This window comes from Rhinopithecus roxellana, chromosome 1 (genome assembly GCF_007565055.1).
Source record: "Rhinopithecus roxellana isolate Shanxi Qingling chromosome 1, ASM756505v1, whole genome shotgun sequence".
In the NCBI taxonomy this organism is placed as follows: domain Eukaryota; kingdom Metazoa; phylum Chordata; class Mammalia; order Primates; family Cercopithecidae; genus Rhinopithecus; species Rhinopithecus roxellana.
This window is the reverse complement of record NC_044549.1, coordinates 198,550,210-198,565,731: the sequence shown is the minus strand read 5'-3', so window position 1 is coordinate 198,565,731 and position 15,522 is coordinate 198,550,210. Positions and strand designations below refer to the sequence as shown.

The window sequence follows — 15,522 nt, the reverse complement described above, 5'->3', positions numbered from 1 at the left end:
TTTTAAACAAAACTGTCATTTTACAAGTCTCACTCTGGCAGTAGTGAGGAGGAGTGGCACTGGTGTGGGAATAAAATGAATGGCCATGTTTCCTGAGTGCCCGTTCTGTGAGAGATTGCTTTCTGAGCAATGGCTACAGTTATGAGCAAGACAGATGCAAATTCCTGCCCTTATGAAGCTCATTTTGTAGTGACGGGTCAGGTAGTAAGGACATGATTGAACAGGGTATTTTGGAAAGTGATAAGTGCTTTAAAGACAATAAGGCAAAGTGACCAGGATGATGTGCTGTTGACTCTCTGGGGCAAAGGGGGACTCCTTTAGATCAAGGTGGTCTAAGGCACCATCTCTGAGGTGGTGCCTTTTGAGCTAACCTGAATGACACAGGGCTACAGGCCAGGCAAACGAAGATCCAAGGGTAGAGAAAAGAGTAGATTCAAAGGCCCAGAGACAGAAACATGCTCAGCACATCTGAGAAATAGGACTAGGACTAGGGTGATCAAAACATGGTAGCTGGGGGTAAGAGTGATTAGAAGAGGTGAAGAGGGCCTCAGAGGCCAGATTGTACAGGGCCTGGTAGGCCTCATGAGAACTTTGGATTTTATTCTAAGTGCAGTCAGCAGCCTTCAGAGAGACAGGGTGTGATCTGATTTGCATTGTGCTTGCAATGGAGGTTCAAGGTGTTACAAGTAGAAGCAGGGGGACTAGAGGTATTGCAGTGGTCCGGGCAAAACATGGTGGTGGCTCGGACCAAAGTAAGAGGAGTGAAACCAGAGAGAAGCTGTTGGATTTGGAGTCTGTTTTAAGCTACTAGTTTTCAAGCCTGCCTGTACCATCTCTTGGAGAGCTGTTTAAACGTACTGATGGCTGGGCCCCACCCCCATGACTACTATAATTGGTCTGAGGGCAGGGCCCTGGGTATTCAAATGCTTTAGAGCTACCACCTTTCCCTCACATTTCCCTCTCAGGCCAGGCCTGAGAATGCGGTTCAGAACTGACAGAATGGAGAGAGATTGGAGGGTGTAACTTCCATAGTCTTAGCTAGAGCATCTTGGGGAGCACTGGTGCCCGTTACTGATTTTGGAGGAGAAATCAAGACTTATGTTCTAGTCAGACTGCCACTATGTTATGTGCAAGTGTAGATGCTAGATGGGCAGTAGATAGTCTGGAGCTGATGGAGAATCAGGGTTGGAGAGAGTGTGTGTGGAGGTCATTGGTTTCTGGAAGGCATGTGAAAACAGGGAACTGGATGTTAGGCAGTGAGAGGGGAGGCTTCTGCCCTGACATTCCTGCTGCCCTCACATACATGGGTTCTTTACCCACCGCATTGAAGCGTGCAGCCTCTCCAGGGACCTTGGCCAGCTGGCCCTTGCAGTGGATGCAGGAGAGCATGAGTCTCACTGTGGTGTGTTGCCAGCTTCCAATCCCAAAGCAGTGAGAGGCACAGACTGTATCCTAAACAAGTTAACTTCCCAGAGGTGTATTTTGCTGGTAGCCCCAAAGAAAACTGGCCCCCAAAATGAAGAATTTGTCAAATATCTACCATTAGTGAGGGAAGCAACTGAAAGCATGTTCTACAGATGTGCCTTGTTTTAGGGTCTTCATGCTACCATCTGCCTCTCGCCATCCCCAGCACATGAGATCTCATGTGCTCATATCTCATCTAAAACCCAGTATGCAAAACAGAGAAGTGGGGCTGCAGAAGTGGGAGCTCCTAAGGCGCTGTTGGGATACCCTGGGATTCCAAGGAGCAGAGTTGGAAGCCCAGGTCATAAGCAGATAAGTTAGGTGTTCCTTATTAATATTGCAAAGGAGTCTTTTTTTAGAAAGTGGTCACTGCAGAGTTCTAAGGAGTTCCCTAATGGGATTATAATGTTTTATATCTCAAGAATTCATGTTGCACATACTTTTTCAGAACAGTTTATATCCAAAGGTTATAAGCAATGTATGCATTGTGTATCACTTTGGTTTGTTATCATTACTAGTTTAAAATATATATATTATATATATATAATTTTATATATATATATTTAAAAAAACACCTTATGTTCTCCCTCAAGCAGTAACTTTACTGCTTTCAGCTTTGAAATAATTATTCTAAGTGTAACATCTGAACAATTGCAACCACCACAGCCTTCTGGACCATTTATCAGTGATTTACTCCAGTGTAGCAGTAGATAGGTCCACATAGAGCTTGAAAAGAAAAGGGAAGTGGGAAATGACTCACAGATGTGTAAACAGCCCCCTTGGAAGTGAGACAGCCATTTGAGAAACAGGGCAAAAGGGACAGGTCTTTAAACAGAGGGAAGAGGACAAATAGAGGAGCAGGGCAGGCGCCTCACTTGGCGGGCAGACTGGCCTGGAGGCGGCATGGGTGTGGGCAGGAGCACAAGTCAGGCTGACGTTTGGTCTCCTGACAACTTCTCCTTGCCCACTCTGAGGTTGCGTAATGTCATCATGGGAGCTTTCTGTGTTCCGGAAACACTTCAGACGTTTACAAGTCTAGAATGGCTCCACGTGCCCTGCGGAGGCAGCCTCTTGAAGACAAACTGGACTCAGAAACCCTTATCTTAGTACCCCTCTCTCTCTTTTCCTCATTTCTCAGTTTTACCACCTTTTCTTTTCCAAATTCCTCATTCTGTGAGCTCCCTTAGGAATCCTGAGGGGCTTCCTTATTTCTGAGGCAATGTCTGTCTCCCAGAAGATGCTTAAACCTGACAGATGGAGATTGTTTCTTTTTGTCCCGGCTGCCAGGAAGCTCAAAGCCAAGTGTTACACAATCACAGTGATTGTATAAACCCTTATGATCAGCATATTTTTGCCCCTCCTTTTTTGGATCTTATCGTTTATTAACTTCATAAATTATTTCAAATCTGAGATTTGAGAAAAGGAGGAATATACAGTCATGCGTCACTTAATGATGGGGATAAGTTCTGAGAAATGCATTGTTAGGCAATTTGATCATTGTGCAAACATCATAGACTGTACTTACACAAACCTAGATGGTACAGCCTGCTGCACACCTACGCTGTATCGAATAGCCTCTTGTTCCTAGGCTACAAACCCATGCAACGTGTTACTGTACTGAATACTGACTGTGGGCAACTGTAACACAATAATATTTGTATATCTAAACATAGAAATGGTACAGTAAAAACATGGTATTATAATCTTGAGGGACTTGTTGTTGACTGAAACATCATGATGTACATGACTGGATTTATAGTCAGTTTAACCACATTATTAAGGAAAAGAAAATTCGTCTCTGCCTGCTCCCCTACCCCAACCCCTCTTGAATCCTACTCTGTGAACACCTTGCTATAAACAGACCTCCATGACTATCTCAGACCACTACTGGCCACTGGTTTTCATTTCAGCTGCCAAAAGTCATTGAGTGGAAATATTGGGGCTCACTTCAAACGTGCAATTGGTATTCCCTTCTGGAGTCTTTTTTGGCAGCCTTACAGAGCATGTGCTGTATTCAGAGCCCAGGTGGCAAGTATTTCCTGGAAGGGTAGCATGGCAGCATGATGTATGTGGGAACATAGAAGAGGAATAGCAGGCCAGGTGCTCGGTGCAGCCAGAGAAGGGCCTTGCCCATCTTGCCCAGAGGTATTGGCACATTCACTGCATCAGGTTAGGGGACTTGCCTGAGGGTCCATTGGAGTATCGTGCTGCATTCTCCCTCATGCCAGGCAACTTCTCACCCCTGCCCCTGAGCAACTTATAAATCCCAACAGGAAAAGCTTTCTGGCTCCAGAGAGAGGAAAGCAGCCCATTTGGGGACCAACTAGCTACCTTTTACTTTTCTGTGGAGGAGACACATGGCCAGTGATGCGGGCCTGGGTTGGTTACCATGCTCCTGGGAGAGCTGTTAGAGGGAGTTTTTACCCAGACTGGTGGGTGTGCACAGGCTTTGATCCCATGGCCCTGAAACAATTTAAGCAGGTTTTCATTCTTGTAGCTTGAAATGGATGGAATGTTGAGTCCTTGAAATTATTGGCATTTCTTTAGAACCTGTCTCCACTACTTTCCATTGTTTCTTTTTATATTATCATATTATCCTAGATACTTATTGAAACAGCCTTAGTATCCTAGGCCTGTTTCAATCTTAATACTAGTGTGCTGAGGTAGTTGTTGGTGGTAGAGTGATATTGTGACATCAGGCAATTAAAAAAAAGTCTTTTCCAAGTCACTTAACAGATATACCTGGTAATGATATGTTTGTCTTCTGATAGTGACATAGGTTCTAGACTTGGATTGCCTGGGTCAGAACCCTACTTCACCCACTTACTAACTATGTTACCTTGGGAAGATGCTTGACTTCCCTGCCTTAGTTACCTCATGTATAAAATGGGGAATACCATAGTCTCTACCTCAAAGGTTTATTGTCAGAAGTAACTAACAAAATACAGTTTTGTCACAAAGCATTTGGAACTATGCCTGGCCTATAAGTGCTCGATAAATGTATCATCATTCAGCTTGAGTTTATTGAATACATTCTTCGTGCCAGGCCCTAAGCAGTTTGCTGAGCTACAAGTTGACAGACGTCTTGTCCTCCAGGAGTGTCCTGTCATGTCGGAGAGAGAATGTGTGCCATACTATACATACAAGCTGTGGTAGCACAAAGGCTAAGTAATGGGTTCTGCCTTGGGTGTGGCTTGGGGCCATGAGGAAGTAGCAAAGAAGGCGATCCCTGGGTGCATTTTAATTTGGGTGCTAGAAGCAAGGAGGTACCTGGCAAGTTGGAGCAGGTGATGGTTGGGTTGGTGCTAAAATGGAGCCCCTGAGGGTAGAAAGGAAAACTTAGAGAGAATGTTGCCTTTGGGAAACTCCAAATAGACCACAGGGAGGGATGGTCTACGGAGAGAGGTGGCACTGGATTGGTAGTCCAGGGTTGAGATATGGTGGCCTCATGAGCCCTGCCCAGGAGCTCGCACTCTGGTCCATGGTACCTAGGGAGCCAGTGAAGGTTTTAGGCCAGGGGAATAATGTGATCACATTTCCATTTAAGAAAGTTTACTCTGGAAATTAGTGGGGAGAAAGGATAGAAGTGGGCTGCAGGATTTGAGGGAGAGACTAGAGTCAGCAAGACCTGGGAGATGCTCTAATAGTCTGGGGCAGGTGATGATGGGCTGAACTAAGGCATGACGGTGGCATGGAGGGGAGAGCATGGGATTCAAGGCACAGTCTGAGGCAGAATTAACCTGGTGGAGTGAATGGGATGTGGGGAAGAGGATTAGAGGAACTGGTGGTGACTACTGGATTTCTACCCCAGGTGACAAGGTACATGGATATGCCATGGGCCAGGAAAGGGAGACTTGAGGGAACAGTTTGGGGAGGAAGCAGCAGGTTCCATTTTAGCTGTACATAGTACCTTTGGGACAGCCAAATAGAGAGATCCACAGATTCAAGAGGTCTGAGTTGGAACTTTTGATTGGAGCATCATCACTGAGTGATGATGGAAATAGAGTTAAAGATTGTTCAGGAGAGAGTGCAGAACGAGCAGGGAAGGAATGAGTCTTGGGTTGAAACCCTGAACCCTGAGGAACACCAGTAGCCTGGATGGGCGGGATTCCAAGACGAGGGGAGAGGCACAGCCCCACAGACAGGGAGGAGGACAGTGAGGAGAACCCAAGGAAGACGAGGGCTAAGAATTGACTTTTGGATTTGGCCACAGTGAGTTGCTCAGTGACCTGGTGGGAACAGTTCCCTGGTATGGAGGGGACAGGTACACTGAAGAGTAAGGGAGAGGTCAGCAGAGACATCACGTGCACAAGGCTTCAAGCAGCTTAGCTATGAAGGGGCAGGGAGAGCTCAGAGCCTGCTAAGAACACAAGGAGAAAGCTTGGAGGTAATGATATGGGGTCCCTGAGGGACAGGATTGACTTGAGCCTCATCTTCCAAGACAGTGGGTACCCATGAATCCAGGGACAGTGAGGCAGTGAGATGATGAATATGAGAAGGATTTAACTCTAGCAGCCTCAATTTTCTCCAAAATAGAAAAGGAAGTGGGCAGGGGTCAAGGAAGATTCTAGAAGTTTGGGCTACCTACTAAGGGGAATGGCTGATGGAGGCACATCACACCCTACCCCACCCCTAAATACACACAGGTGCACATACAAGTACCATTATGTTCCTTCTGCACTGAAAACTCAGAGGTCTGTGCAGAGAATGTGGAAGAAGTTCTGCCATGACTAGAACAGAAAAGTTTTAACAGCTTCTACACACTTATTTTAAACCAGATTTAAATTGGTTCCACTGTGGGGCCAAATATATATTTTGGAAGCTATATGATCTGCTTTTTATGGGCCTATAGATTTGTAAAAGTGTTTTTACCTTAGTATGAAGAGAAAAGACTTTAAGAATATGTTTCAGAATGTTGGTAGTGCTTGTCTTGGGTGATCAAATCAGAGTGAATTTTTCCTTTTCCATTTTTTTTTCATCTGTATTTTCTTTCTTAAAACTATGAACAAATATTACTTTGGAAATGAGGGAGATAAAGTCAGTGCATTTTGACCTGCTAGGCTTGCAGCAATGCGGAAGCTTCAAGACATCCCTGTGGAGTGTGTAAGAATGTGGGGTAGGGGATAAGCATTTCTCAGTAATGCAAGCATGACAGCAGTGACAAAAATGTCTCAGGCCTTCCAACCCCCTGCCTTCTGTCCAGGATTGTAAAGAACAAAGTTCCTTACAATGAACTAATTGTTATTAGTTCTGAAATTTGTGGAGATGAGCCCAAAAGAGCTTGATACGCATTTTAAAAAAGAATGAAACAAAAAGTTGCCTGAGGCAGAGACTGGAAAGTGTATGCATCAGACTCCTCAGTCTCGGGGGCTGGCCCAGCTGCTCTCTGGCTCTGAGAGATGGGCTCAGGTGGTTGGATGGGTGGGGCCCTCCTGGATGGAGATAGGCCTTTTGTGAGATTTATGCAAATAGAGTCACACTGTGGGGCACATGTTTGTGAGATTTATGCAAATAGAGTCACATTGTGGGGCACATGTTTGGAAAGGCTGAGCTGCCGAATGATGTCTGTACTCATGGTCTGGAATTATAGGCTATAATGAGAATACCAAATGAGAGCTCTGATTGCCTTTTATGGGTTAGAGGTTTCCTCTTGCAGTCTTTTATACAGGGTCCCCTGGGGCTTACAGTACATTCCAGTGGCTGGGACCTTCTTAAAAAGTGGGACTAAACAAAAAAACCACCTGGGCCATAATTTAGGAAAACTCAAGCCTCCTTGCTTCATCTCCTTGGGGGAAAGCATGTCCCTTTGCACTTTTATACACATAACAATAACTTCTAGTCGTGGTTTTCTGGTTTTAGTATCCACAAAAAGTCACACAGTTGCCCAAACTCAATTACATTTTACATGAAAGAGAACACAGCTGGGGGCAATGGCTCACACCCCTGTAATCCCAACAATTCAGAAGGCCAAGGCAGGAGCATCGCTTGAGTCCAGGAGTTCAAGACCAGCCTGGGCAACATACTGAGACCCTGTCTCTAAAAAAATTTTTTTTAATTAGCTGGACATAGTAGCTCGTGCCAGTATTTCCAGCCACCTGGGAGGCTGAGGTGGGAGGATCACCTGAGCCTGGAAGGTCAGAGATGCAGTGAGCCGAGATCATGCCACTGCACTCCAGCCTGGGCAACAGAGCAAGACCCTGTTTCAAAAAAAAGAAAAGAGAGAGAATGAAAAATAAGGCCTTTTGGGCTTGAGACCCTGTCCTCTGCCTGGACCAGTGCCCTTCCCAGGCCCTCTTGGAAATCCACTCATGCCATGTGGTCTGGGCTCTGCCTCACCTTCATGAAACCTTCCAGAGCCTGGCGCCTCACCAGTGCCTCACTGGTGGCCCGTTGGATGTTTCAAGGTGAGTCAATAATGACATTTTGGTTACAAGCCTCAGGAAAGTTGATCATATTCCTACTTTGGATGGCTCCTCCTTAAGGTCGTTCGGTTTTTTTGTTTTTTTGTTTTTGTTTTTTTGCTTGTTTTTAATGGATGGTTTCCTTTTTGCAAAAGCCACATGTTTCTAATAGAACATTTAATAAATATAGTCAAGAAAATTAAAAGTACCCTGTGATCCTTCTACATAGGGTCTCACTATGTTGCCTAGGCTGTTTTCAAACTCTTGGCCTCAAGTTATCCTCCCACCTTGGCCTCCCAAGTAGCTAGGATTACAAACATGTACCACCACACATTTTTTTTCTTTTTTCTCATTCATATGTATGTGTGTATATATATATAATCTGTTATAGATGTTTCCTGTGTCAATAGTTTTGTATTTTTATGGCATATTTAATGTCTAAAACTATACCATGTGGTCCTTGCCCACCAAAATGTGTTTGCTTTTAAACTTTGTCATAGGCTTTTCTGACATCTGACTACATTTTGCAGACCAGATTTTTTTTCTACTTTTTTTAACTTAAAAAAAAGTAATGAAACACTTTAGAGAGTTGAAAGAAAATAAAGGACCTCATCTCCACCCCACTCTCAGTCTGAGCCTACAGCACTGAGGTGCGCTTGCATGTGGACAAGTGGTCCTTTGGACTTTCACCACCTCCTTGTCTCCTGCTCCTTGTGAGCCTTTGGCTCCTCATCCTCAGTGGGGAAGCGTGTCATTGCTCTGAATGACAGGTCAGCCAGGTGCTGCCCATCTCAGGAGTGAATAGGTCCTCATGAGGCAGGAGAAGCAGAGGCCTAGCAGGGGAAGGGCTGGGACCCAGGGAAGAGCCACGTGAAGAGCAGAGATGACAGGAGATCTGTAGGCCCACCTCTGGGTCTGTGCTTGAACTGATTTTCCTCACAGGTACCTGTCTCCTGCTTAGTATCCACCAGGATCCTCCTGGCCTTCCTAGGATCCCCACTCTCAGTCCTGCCTCCCCTTAGCTCCTGATGCATTGGTGGCCATGCCTTTCACTAGGTGCTCAGCCTCAGCAGCCTCACTGTGTCTGCACCTGTCCACCCACCAGCTGCTTGAGGCCTGGGCTCCCATCACTTCTTTGTACTTCCCACAGTGTTCGGCGTGGTGTAGACCTTCAGGAGAGAGTTGTTGGTTGATTTATCTCTGCAGTTTTCTTAGCTGGAATCTTAATCCACTGTGAGTCATTTTCTTAGTAAAAGACAGAACCACAGCTCCCTTCCATTTCCAGCACTTAAAGATTTTTCCATTTCTTCAGTGGCTCTTCCCTTCCCAGAATTCTTTTATAGGAGAGGTTCTGACACCCAGTCTTCATCACTTCTGCCCTGGGAACCCCTCACTTGGCCTGTTATAATCCATCAGTCCCACTCTGGGAAAACCAGGGGTGCTCTATCTGAAACTCCAGTTTGCCCACCCTGATAAACCATACTCTCACTCTGGGCCCATGCAGGATGTGGGGACCGTCTTAGTTTCTGTTCTTCTGATGTTGCACTGACTTCCCTGATTGTGGTATCTCATGGGTGCCCACTGAGGAGTGGAGCTTTCTCTGAAGTAGACCTGACACAGGGGCCATGGCAGGAAGAGTGAGGGCCCCAGTCCAATGCCATAGCTGTGGCTTGACCTTGTGTCAGGTGTGGTTCTTGTTTGGGAGCTCGGCCAAGCAGGCAGAGTTCCCAGGATGGCACATCCTTGGCTCCCTGCCGTCACTAATTCTTTCACCCCTTTGCTGGCTGCTGGATCTTTTACCTTTCACTTTGTGTTCATATTGTGTACCAGCCCACGGCATCTGGTGCTGATCAAGGTAGACCCAAGCATGGAGTTGCTAGTCTAGCACAGTAGCTCTCAACCCTGGCCATAGAGTAGAAGACTCTGCTGGGGAGTGTAAAAATTGCAGATGTCTGGACCATACCCCCTGGTCATTTATTTTTATAGTAGTGCTGCATTAGAGTCTAGGCATCTGTATTTTCTTAAAGCTGCAGCATTGGTGCCGACACCAGACCCAGAAAACAGACCACCATATACTGAGCACTTTATCTGTGGCAGTATCATCTGAGCCCTTTCTGCAAGTTGTCCATGTCGAGTTTAACCTTCTCAGTACTGCTGGGAATTAGATGAGTCCCGCCTCACTGATTAGGAAACTAAGGCATAGACAGGCCCACCTGTCAGTGGGCACACCACTCACAAATGTAGAGCTCAGATTTAAAGCAAAGCCAGGGGACTTCCAAGCCAGCTCTAACCCCTTGTGCTATGCCACTGGCTGATCTTCTTTCTTACTTCTTGGACCGATATTCCCAGCCACCTTCCTGGGTGTCCCTCAGGCACTTCAGACTCAGCATACCCTAACTGAACTGGTCAGCTCTTCTCAGAACTTCCTTCTTAATGGCGTTAGCTCTCTTAATGGCTTTAGCATGCCACCACTTACCAGCTGCTAAAAATGGAAACCTTACTGGGGCTCATCTCCTCCCTTTTCTTTACCCTCTCCACCACCCAATAACAAGTTGGTTCCCTACCATCATTTGTAGATTCAGATCTCAGAATTTCCTCTCCACTTCTCCCCCTCCATCCTCGTAATTCAGTTTTTTCTTACTGGACCATCAACAGTAACCTCCTATGTGGTGTCTGGAATTTTCATCTCTCCCTCTTCTTATCTGATCCACATAACACAGGCAACTGAGGTCTCTTCCTGAAGCACCAATGTTACCTGATGGCTCTAGGGTACCTATAAAGAAAAATCCCATCCCAACCTGGCATTCAGCGCACCACATGGGCTGGCCCGGGCCCATCAGTCCAGCCTCCCTGCTGACGCTGCATACACATGGCTCGGCACACTGATATTCTCCCTGTCTCCCAGATATGCCATGCTCACCCTCACCTCTTTGCCTTTACTCATGCCCTTCTCTGCTGGAATCCCTTTTCTCCCACAGGTCTACCTAGCAAATAGCAAGCCTCTGTATATTCCTTGAGACAACACTTGAACATCACTACTTAAAACTCCTCTGATTCCCCTGGGTAATTGGCTGCTGGCTCCTCTGTGCTCCCTCAACACAAATATCTTCCACAGCATGTAACCCCTTTTACTGGAATCATTTGTCAGCCTCCAAAACACTGTAAGCCTCGGAAGCAGGGACCTCATTTGATTCCTGAGTCCATAACAGTGAGCGTGAGAGCACAGGGCTCAGGACCAAGCAGGCTCTTGGTGAAGGTTGGTTATTAAGACCCTACTTAGGCCTGTGCACTGCCTGCTTTCCTTCTGTTTGGATGGGTGCACAGCCAGAGCAGAATCTTACGGCATTTTGGCTCTGCCATTGGCTCTAAAGAGCACTAAGTATTCACAAGCATACTCCATAGATGGAAGAGCAAATCAGAGAGCAGCTCTGGCCAGACAGCAAGTCAAATACCTGAGGGCAGTGGCTCCCAGTTGCTTGTGAATTCACTAAGAACCAAATATAGATTACCAATTATTCATAACAATACCACTGGTAAAAATAAAATAAAACTTAATCCCAGCAAACAACCCATTAACATGTGGAGCTGCAAGTTTTGATCTGGGAAAACTGTTAGACATGATGCCCACCAATGAAACTTAGAAAGGGAGAAGCTGTTACCAGGAAATTTAATATACACCAAAAAATAGTCAGTGAGCCAAATCCTCACTGTTATATAGGAGAGAACGGATTCAATGAAAATAATTTCAGCAAAATGAAAATATAAAGTAATCAGGAACAATGTCACTGTTTAGTGTAGAAAATTAGTCAAAGAGTTGGCCAGGTGCGGTGGCTTGTGCCTGTAATCCCAGCACTTTGGGAGGCCGAGGCAGGCAGATCACAGGGTCAGGAGATTGAGACCATCCTGGCCAACGTGGTGAAACCCCATCTCTACTAAAAATACAAAAAATTAGCTGGGCGTGGTGGCTGGACCTGTAATCCCAGCTACTCGAGAGGCTGAGGCAGGAGAATCGCTTGAACCTGGGAGGCAGAGGTTGCAGTGAACCGAGTGACACTGCACTCCAGCCTGGGTGACAGAGCAAGACTCTGTCTCAAAAAAAAAAGAAAAAGAAAAAGAAAGGAAGAAAAGAAATCAAAGAATCAATGTGGCCTAATGGCATTTCCTCAGAAAAATTTTTGGTCAATAAATATTCCTTAATGTTGGCATAATTCTGAACACAGAGTCCACATGTTGTTGGTATCAAAGTGTCCTGTCCGTGTGTGTGTGTGGTTGCTGCTTTCAAATAATTATCCCCACTGTAGAATGTTAGAGCTGATAGAACCCCCAGCCCAACCCTGATACCTTTCATCTTTCCTACAGGGGGCAGTGCCCAAAGGAAATGCCACTAAAGAATTCATCGAGAGTTTACAGTTGAAGCCCGGGCAGGTGGTGTACAAGTGTCCCAAATGCTGCAGCATCAAGCCCGACCGAGCCCACCACTGCAGGTACACTCACTGGGGCTCACCTCCTCTCTTCTCCCGCTGTCCTGCCTCCCTCCGTCCCCGCCAATGCGTGCCTCCTGGAGTAGCACACACTTCCCCAGTAGGGGCCAAGTCAGCATCAGGATTCCAAATGTCTCCTGCTCTGGGCAGAGAGTGATCATTGTGAGTCTCCTTCCTGGTCCCTGTGAGCCCTCTAGATTGCAAAGAGCATTTGGTTTGGGCTCAGGACACCTGTCCCGGGACTTGGCTCTGCCACACCTGACATAGGACCTGGGCAGGGCCTTTGTTTTTATATACGTAAAATGGAGGGGATTCCTGCTTTTCCTACCTCACAGCTTTATTACAAGGGTACCATGAGAAAAAGCATTAGAAAATCATTCTGTGAATGTCTGGGACTTAAAATGAAGGGGTTGTCCTTAAATGAAGGCTTTCTTTTAAAACTTCTGAAGGTTATGATAGTTGCAGAATTCAACCGAAAAAGAAAGCCGTTTCCCCATCTTATATGTGGTCAGTTTTCTCTTTTTGTTTTCAGGTTTCTTTATTAAGTTTTTCTGATGAGAAGACGTCTAGCCAGAAGTTGTACTTCATTGACTGGGCACAGTGACTCGCACCTGTAATCCCAGCACTTTGGGAGGCCAAGGCAAGAGGATCACTGGAGCCTAGGAGTTCAAGATCAGCCTGGGCAACAAAGCGAGACTCTGTCTCTCCAAAAAATTTTAAAAATTAGGCCAGGCGCAGTGACTCACACCTGTATTCTCAGCACTTTAGGAGGCTGAGGCAGGCGGATCACCTGAGGTCAGGAGTTCGAGACCAGCCTGACCAACATGGAGAAACCCCGTCTCTACTAAAAATACAAAATTAGCTGGGGGTGGTGGCGCATGCCTATAACCCCAGCTACTCAGGAGGCTGAGGCAGGAGAATCGCTTGAACCTGGGAGGCGGAGGTTGCGGTGAACTGAGATTGTGCCACTGCACTCCAGCCTGGGCAACAAGAGTGAAACTCCATCTCAAAAAAAAAAAATTTTTTTATTTTAAATTAGCTGGGTGTGGTGGCACATGCCTGCAGTCCCAGCTACTCGGGAGGCTGAGAGCAGAAGATCCCTTGAGTCCAGGAGCCCAAGGCTGCAGTGAGCCAAGGTTGCACCACTGCACTCCAGCCTGTGCGACAAAGTAAGACCCTGTCTCAAAAAATTTTTATTTATTTATTTATTTTGAGACTGGGTCTCACTCTATCATGCAGGCTCATAGCTCACTGCAGCCTCAGACTCCTGGGCTCAAGCAATCCTCCCGCCTCAGCCTCCAGAGCAGCTGGGACTACAGGCATGCACCACCACACCCAGCTAATTTTTTTTATTTCTTGTAGAGACACAGTCTCACTTTGTTGCCCAGGCTGGTCTTAAACTCCTGGGCTCAAGTGATCCTCCCAACTCAGCCTCCCAAAGTGTTGGGATTACAGGTGTGAGCCACCTCGACTGGCATACAAGGAAACTTTAATTGCTAAATTACAGAAATACAAAAATATCACTTGGTCCCCTTTTCAGAGGGTATGTGTTTGGGTGGAGAGGGGTTATAGAGGAATGAATCTACTCTAGGTGTTGGATGTCATCCTTGTCAGGCTGAGCCTGTGGAGACATCTGGGTGTGTGAAAGATTTGAAGGGCGATTTCTGCCTGGCCTTGCTGCCTGTCTTTCAGACGAGAGTGGCCAGTCTCCAGCACTCAGATTCCAAAGTCAGCTCCCCAGTACCTGTGTGCTGTGCCCGCGGCACCTCAGCCTGCCCTGCTGCAGTGTCAGTCATCTATTTTCACCTTCCTAGTCACCCCTGGAAATTGGGATTGCTGCAGGGATGGCCTCCCTAGATAAAGAAATTAAGGTTCAAAGGGGTTAAGTGAGTGCTCCAAGGTCACACAGCAGTGAGCACTAGAGACAGGTGTGGGTCCCGGCAGTTCTGGCTGCAAGTCCAGGCAGGGCTCTTTCCGTAGGAACTCCAGTCTGGGGATGACACATGTAACTTTACGTAGTTGTACATATGTTTTTCTGTCTGCAAGAGAGAGATCCGCAAACCTCCTCAACTGGTTGCCACCTGCTTGAGGGCAAGGGCTGAGGAGCCTGGGCAGGGGCCTGTGGTGATTGCTAGCTCCTCCAGGGTTTCTGTCTGTGGGTCAGCTTGCTTCTGAGATCTAATTCAAGGCTTGCCTCCTGTGCCTGAGATAGAGGCTTCAGTTTGGTCTTTTCTTGCCACTGTTGGGCTCAGGAGCCAGCTGTTTTCTAACCATCACTCAGATTTTTTTTTAAAAAGAGAAAAGCTCAGCTTGCTTATGTGGTTTCTCGGGATAGCCCAGTGTGGTGGAGCAGACTCCTTGGCCTTGAAGTTGGAGTGGTTGGTGTTGGAAGTTCAGCTGTGTCACTTGCTACAGTGTGGACCTTTAGCCAGGTGCTACATCTTTCTGAGCCTTAGCTTTCTCTTCTGTAAAAAGGGTTGTTTCTTTGTAGTTTGTTGTGGGGCTTAAGTATGAGTAACTGTGAGTCACCTACCTCAACACATGTAAGCCATTGCTAATAGAAGAATGTGTATGGAGTTAGGGATGTGCTGGGCTTATAAAGGCTGGACCAGAATGCGGAGGTGTTAACTTTGTGTTATAGAAAAGAACTTTTGGGTGACCACAGTGATTCTTTTTTTTTTTTTTTTTTTTTTTGAGACGGAGTCTCGCTCTGTCGCCCAGGCTGGAGTGCAGTGGCCGGATCTCAGCTCACTGCAAGCTCCGCCTCCCGGGTTCACGCCATTCTCCTGCCTCAGCCTCCTGAGTAGCTGGGACTACAGGTGCCCGCCATCTTGCCCGGCTAGTTTTTTGTATTTTTTAGTAGAGACGGGGTTTCACCGTGTTAGCCAGGATGGTCTCGATCTCCTGACCTCGTGATCCGCCCGTCTCGGCCTCCCAAAGTGCTGGGATTACAGGCTTGAGCCACCGCGCCCGGCCAACCACAGTGATTCTTTTCTCTCCTCTCCCTGAGCCCTCAGCTGCCACCACCCACCTGGCATTTTCCTCACCGCCTCCTCCTTGCCTCTCCCCAGGATGATCCAAGGGAGGTATTCTTGTGTGCTAGTAAACAAATCAGCTTGGGCAAAGCAAGAGCTGCTGATTCAGATGAACTAAAGTGAGGATGCCTGTAGAGTTGC

At 46.7% G+C, this 15,522-nt stretch overlaps 1 protein-coding gene across 8 annotated transcripts in view; it reads left to right on the top strand.

The window, feature by feature from the left end:
* ZDHHC3 (zinc finger DHHC-type containing 3) overlaps positions 1-15,522 on the top strand; it is a 59,072-nt gene that overhangs the window by 18,264 nt on the left and 25,286 nt on the right. For all 8 annotated transcript variants that reach the window (XM_030935978.1, XM_030935966.1, XM_030935971.1 and 5 more), the window contains one exon: positions 12,225-12,349. In XM_030935978.1, the coding sequence (XP_030791838.1) occupies positions 12,225-12,349 (125 nt within the window). The remainder of the gene's footprint in view (positions 1-12,224; positions 12,350-15,522) is intronic.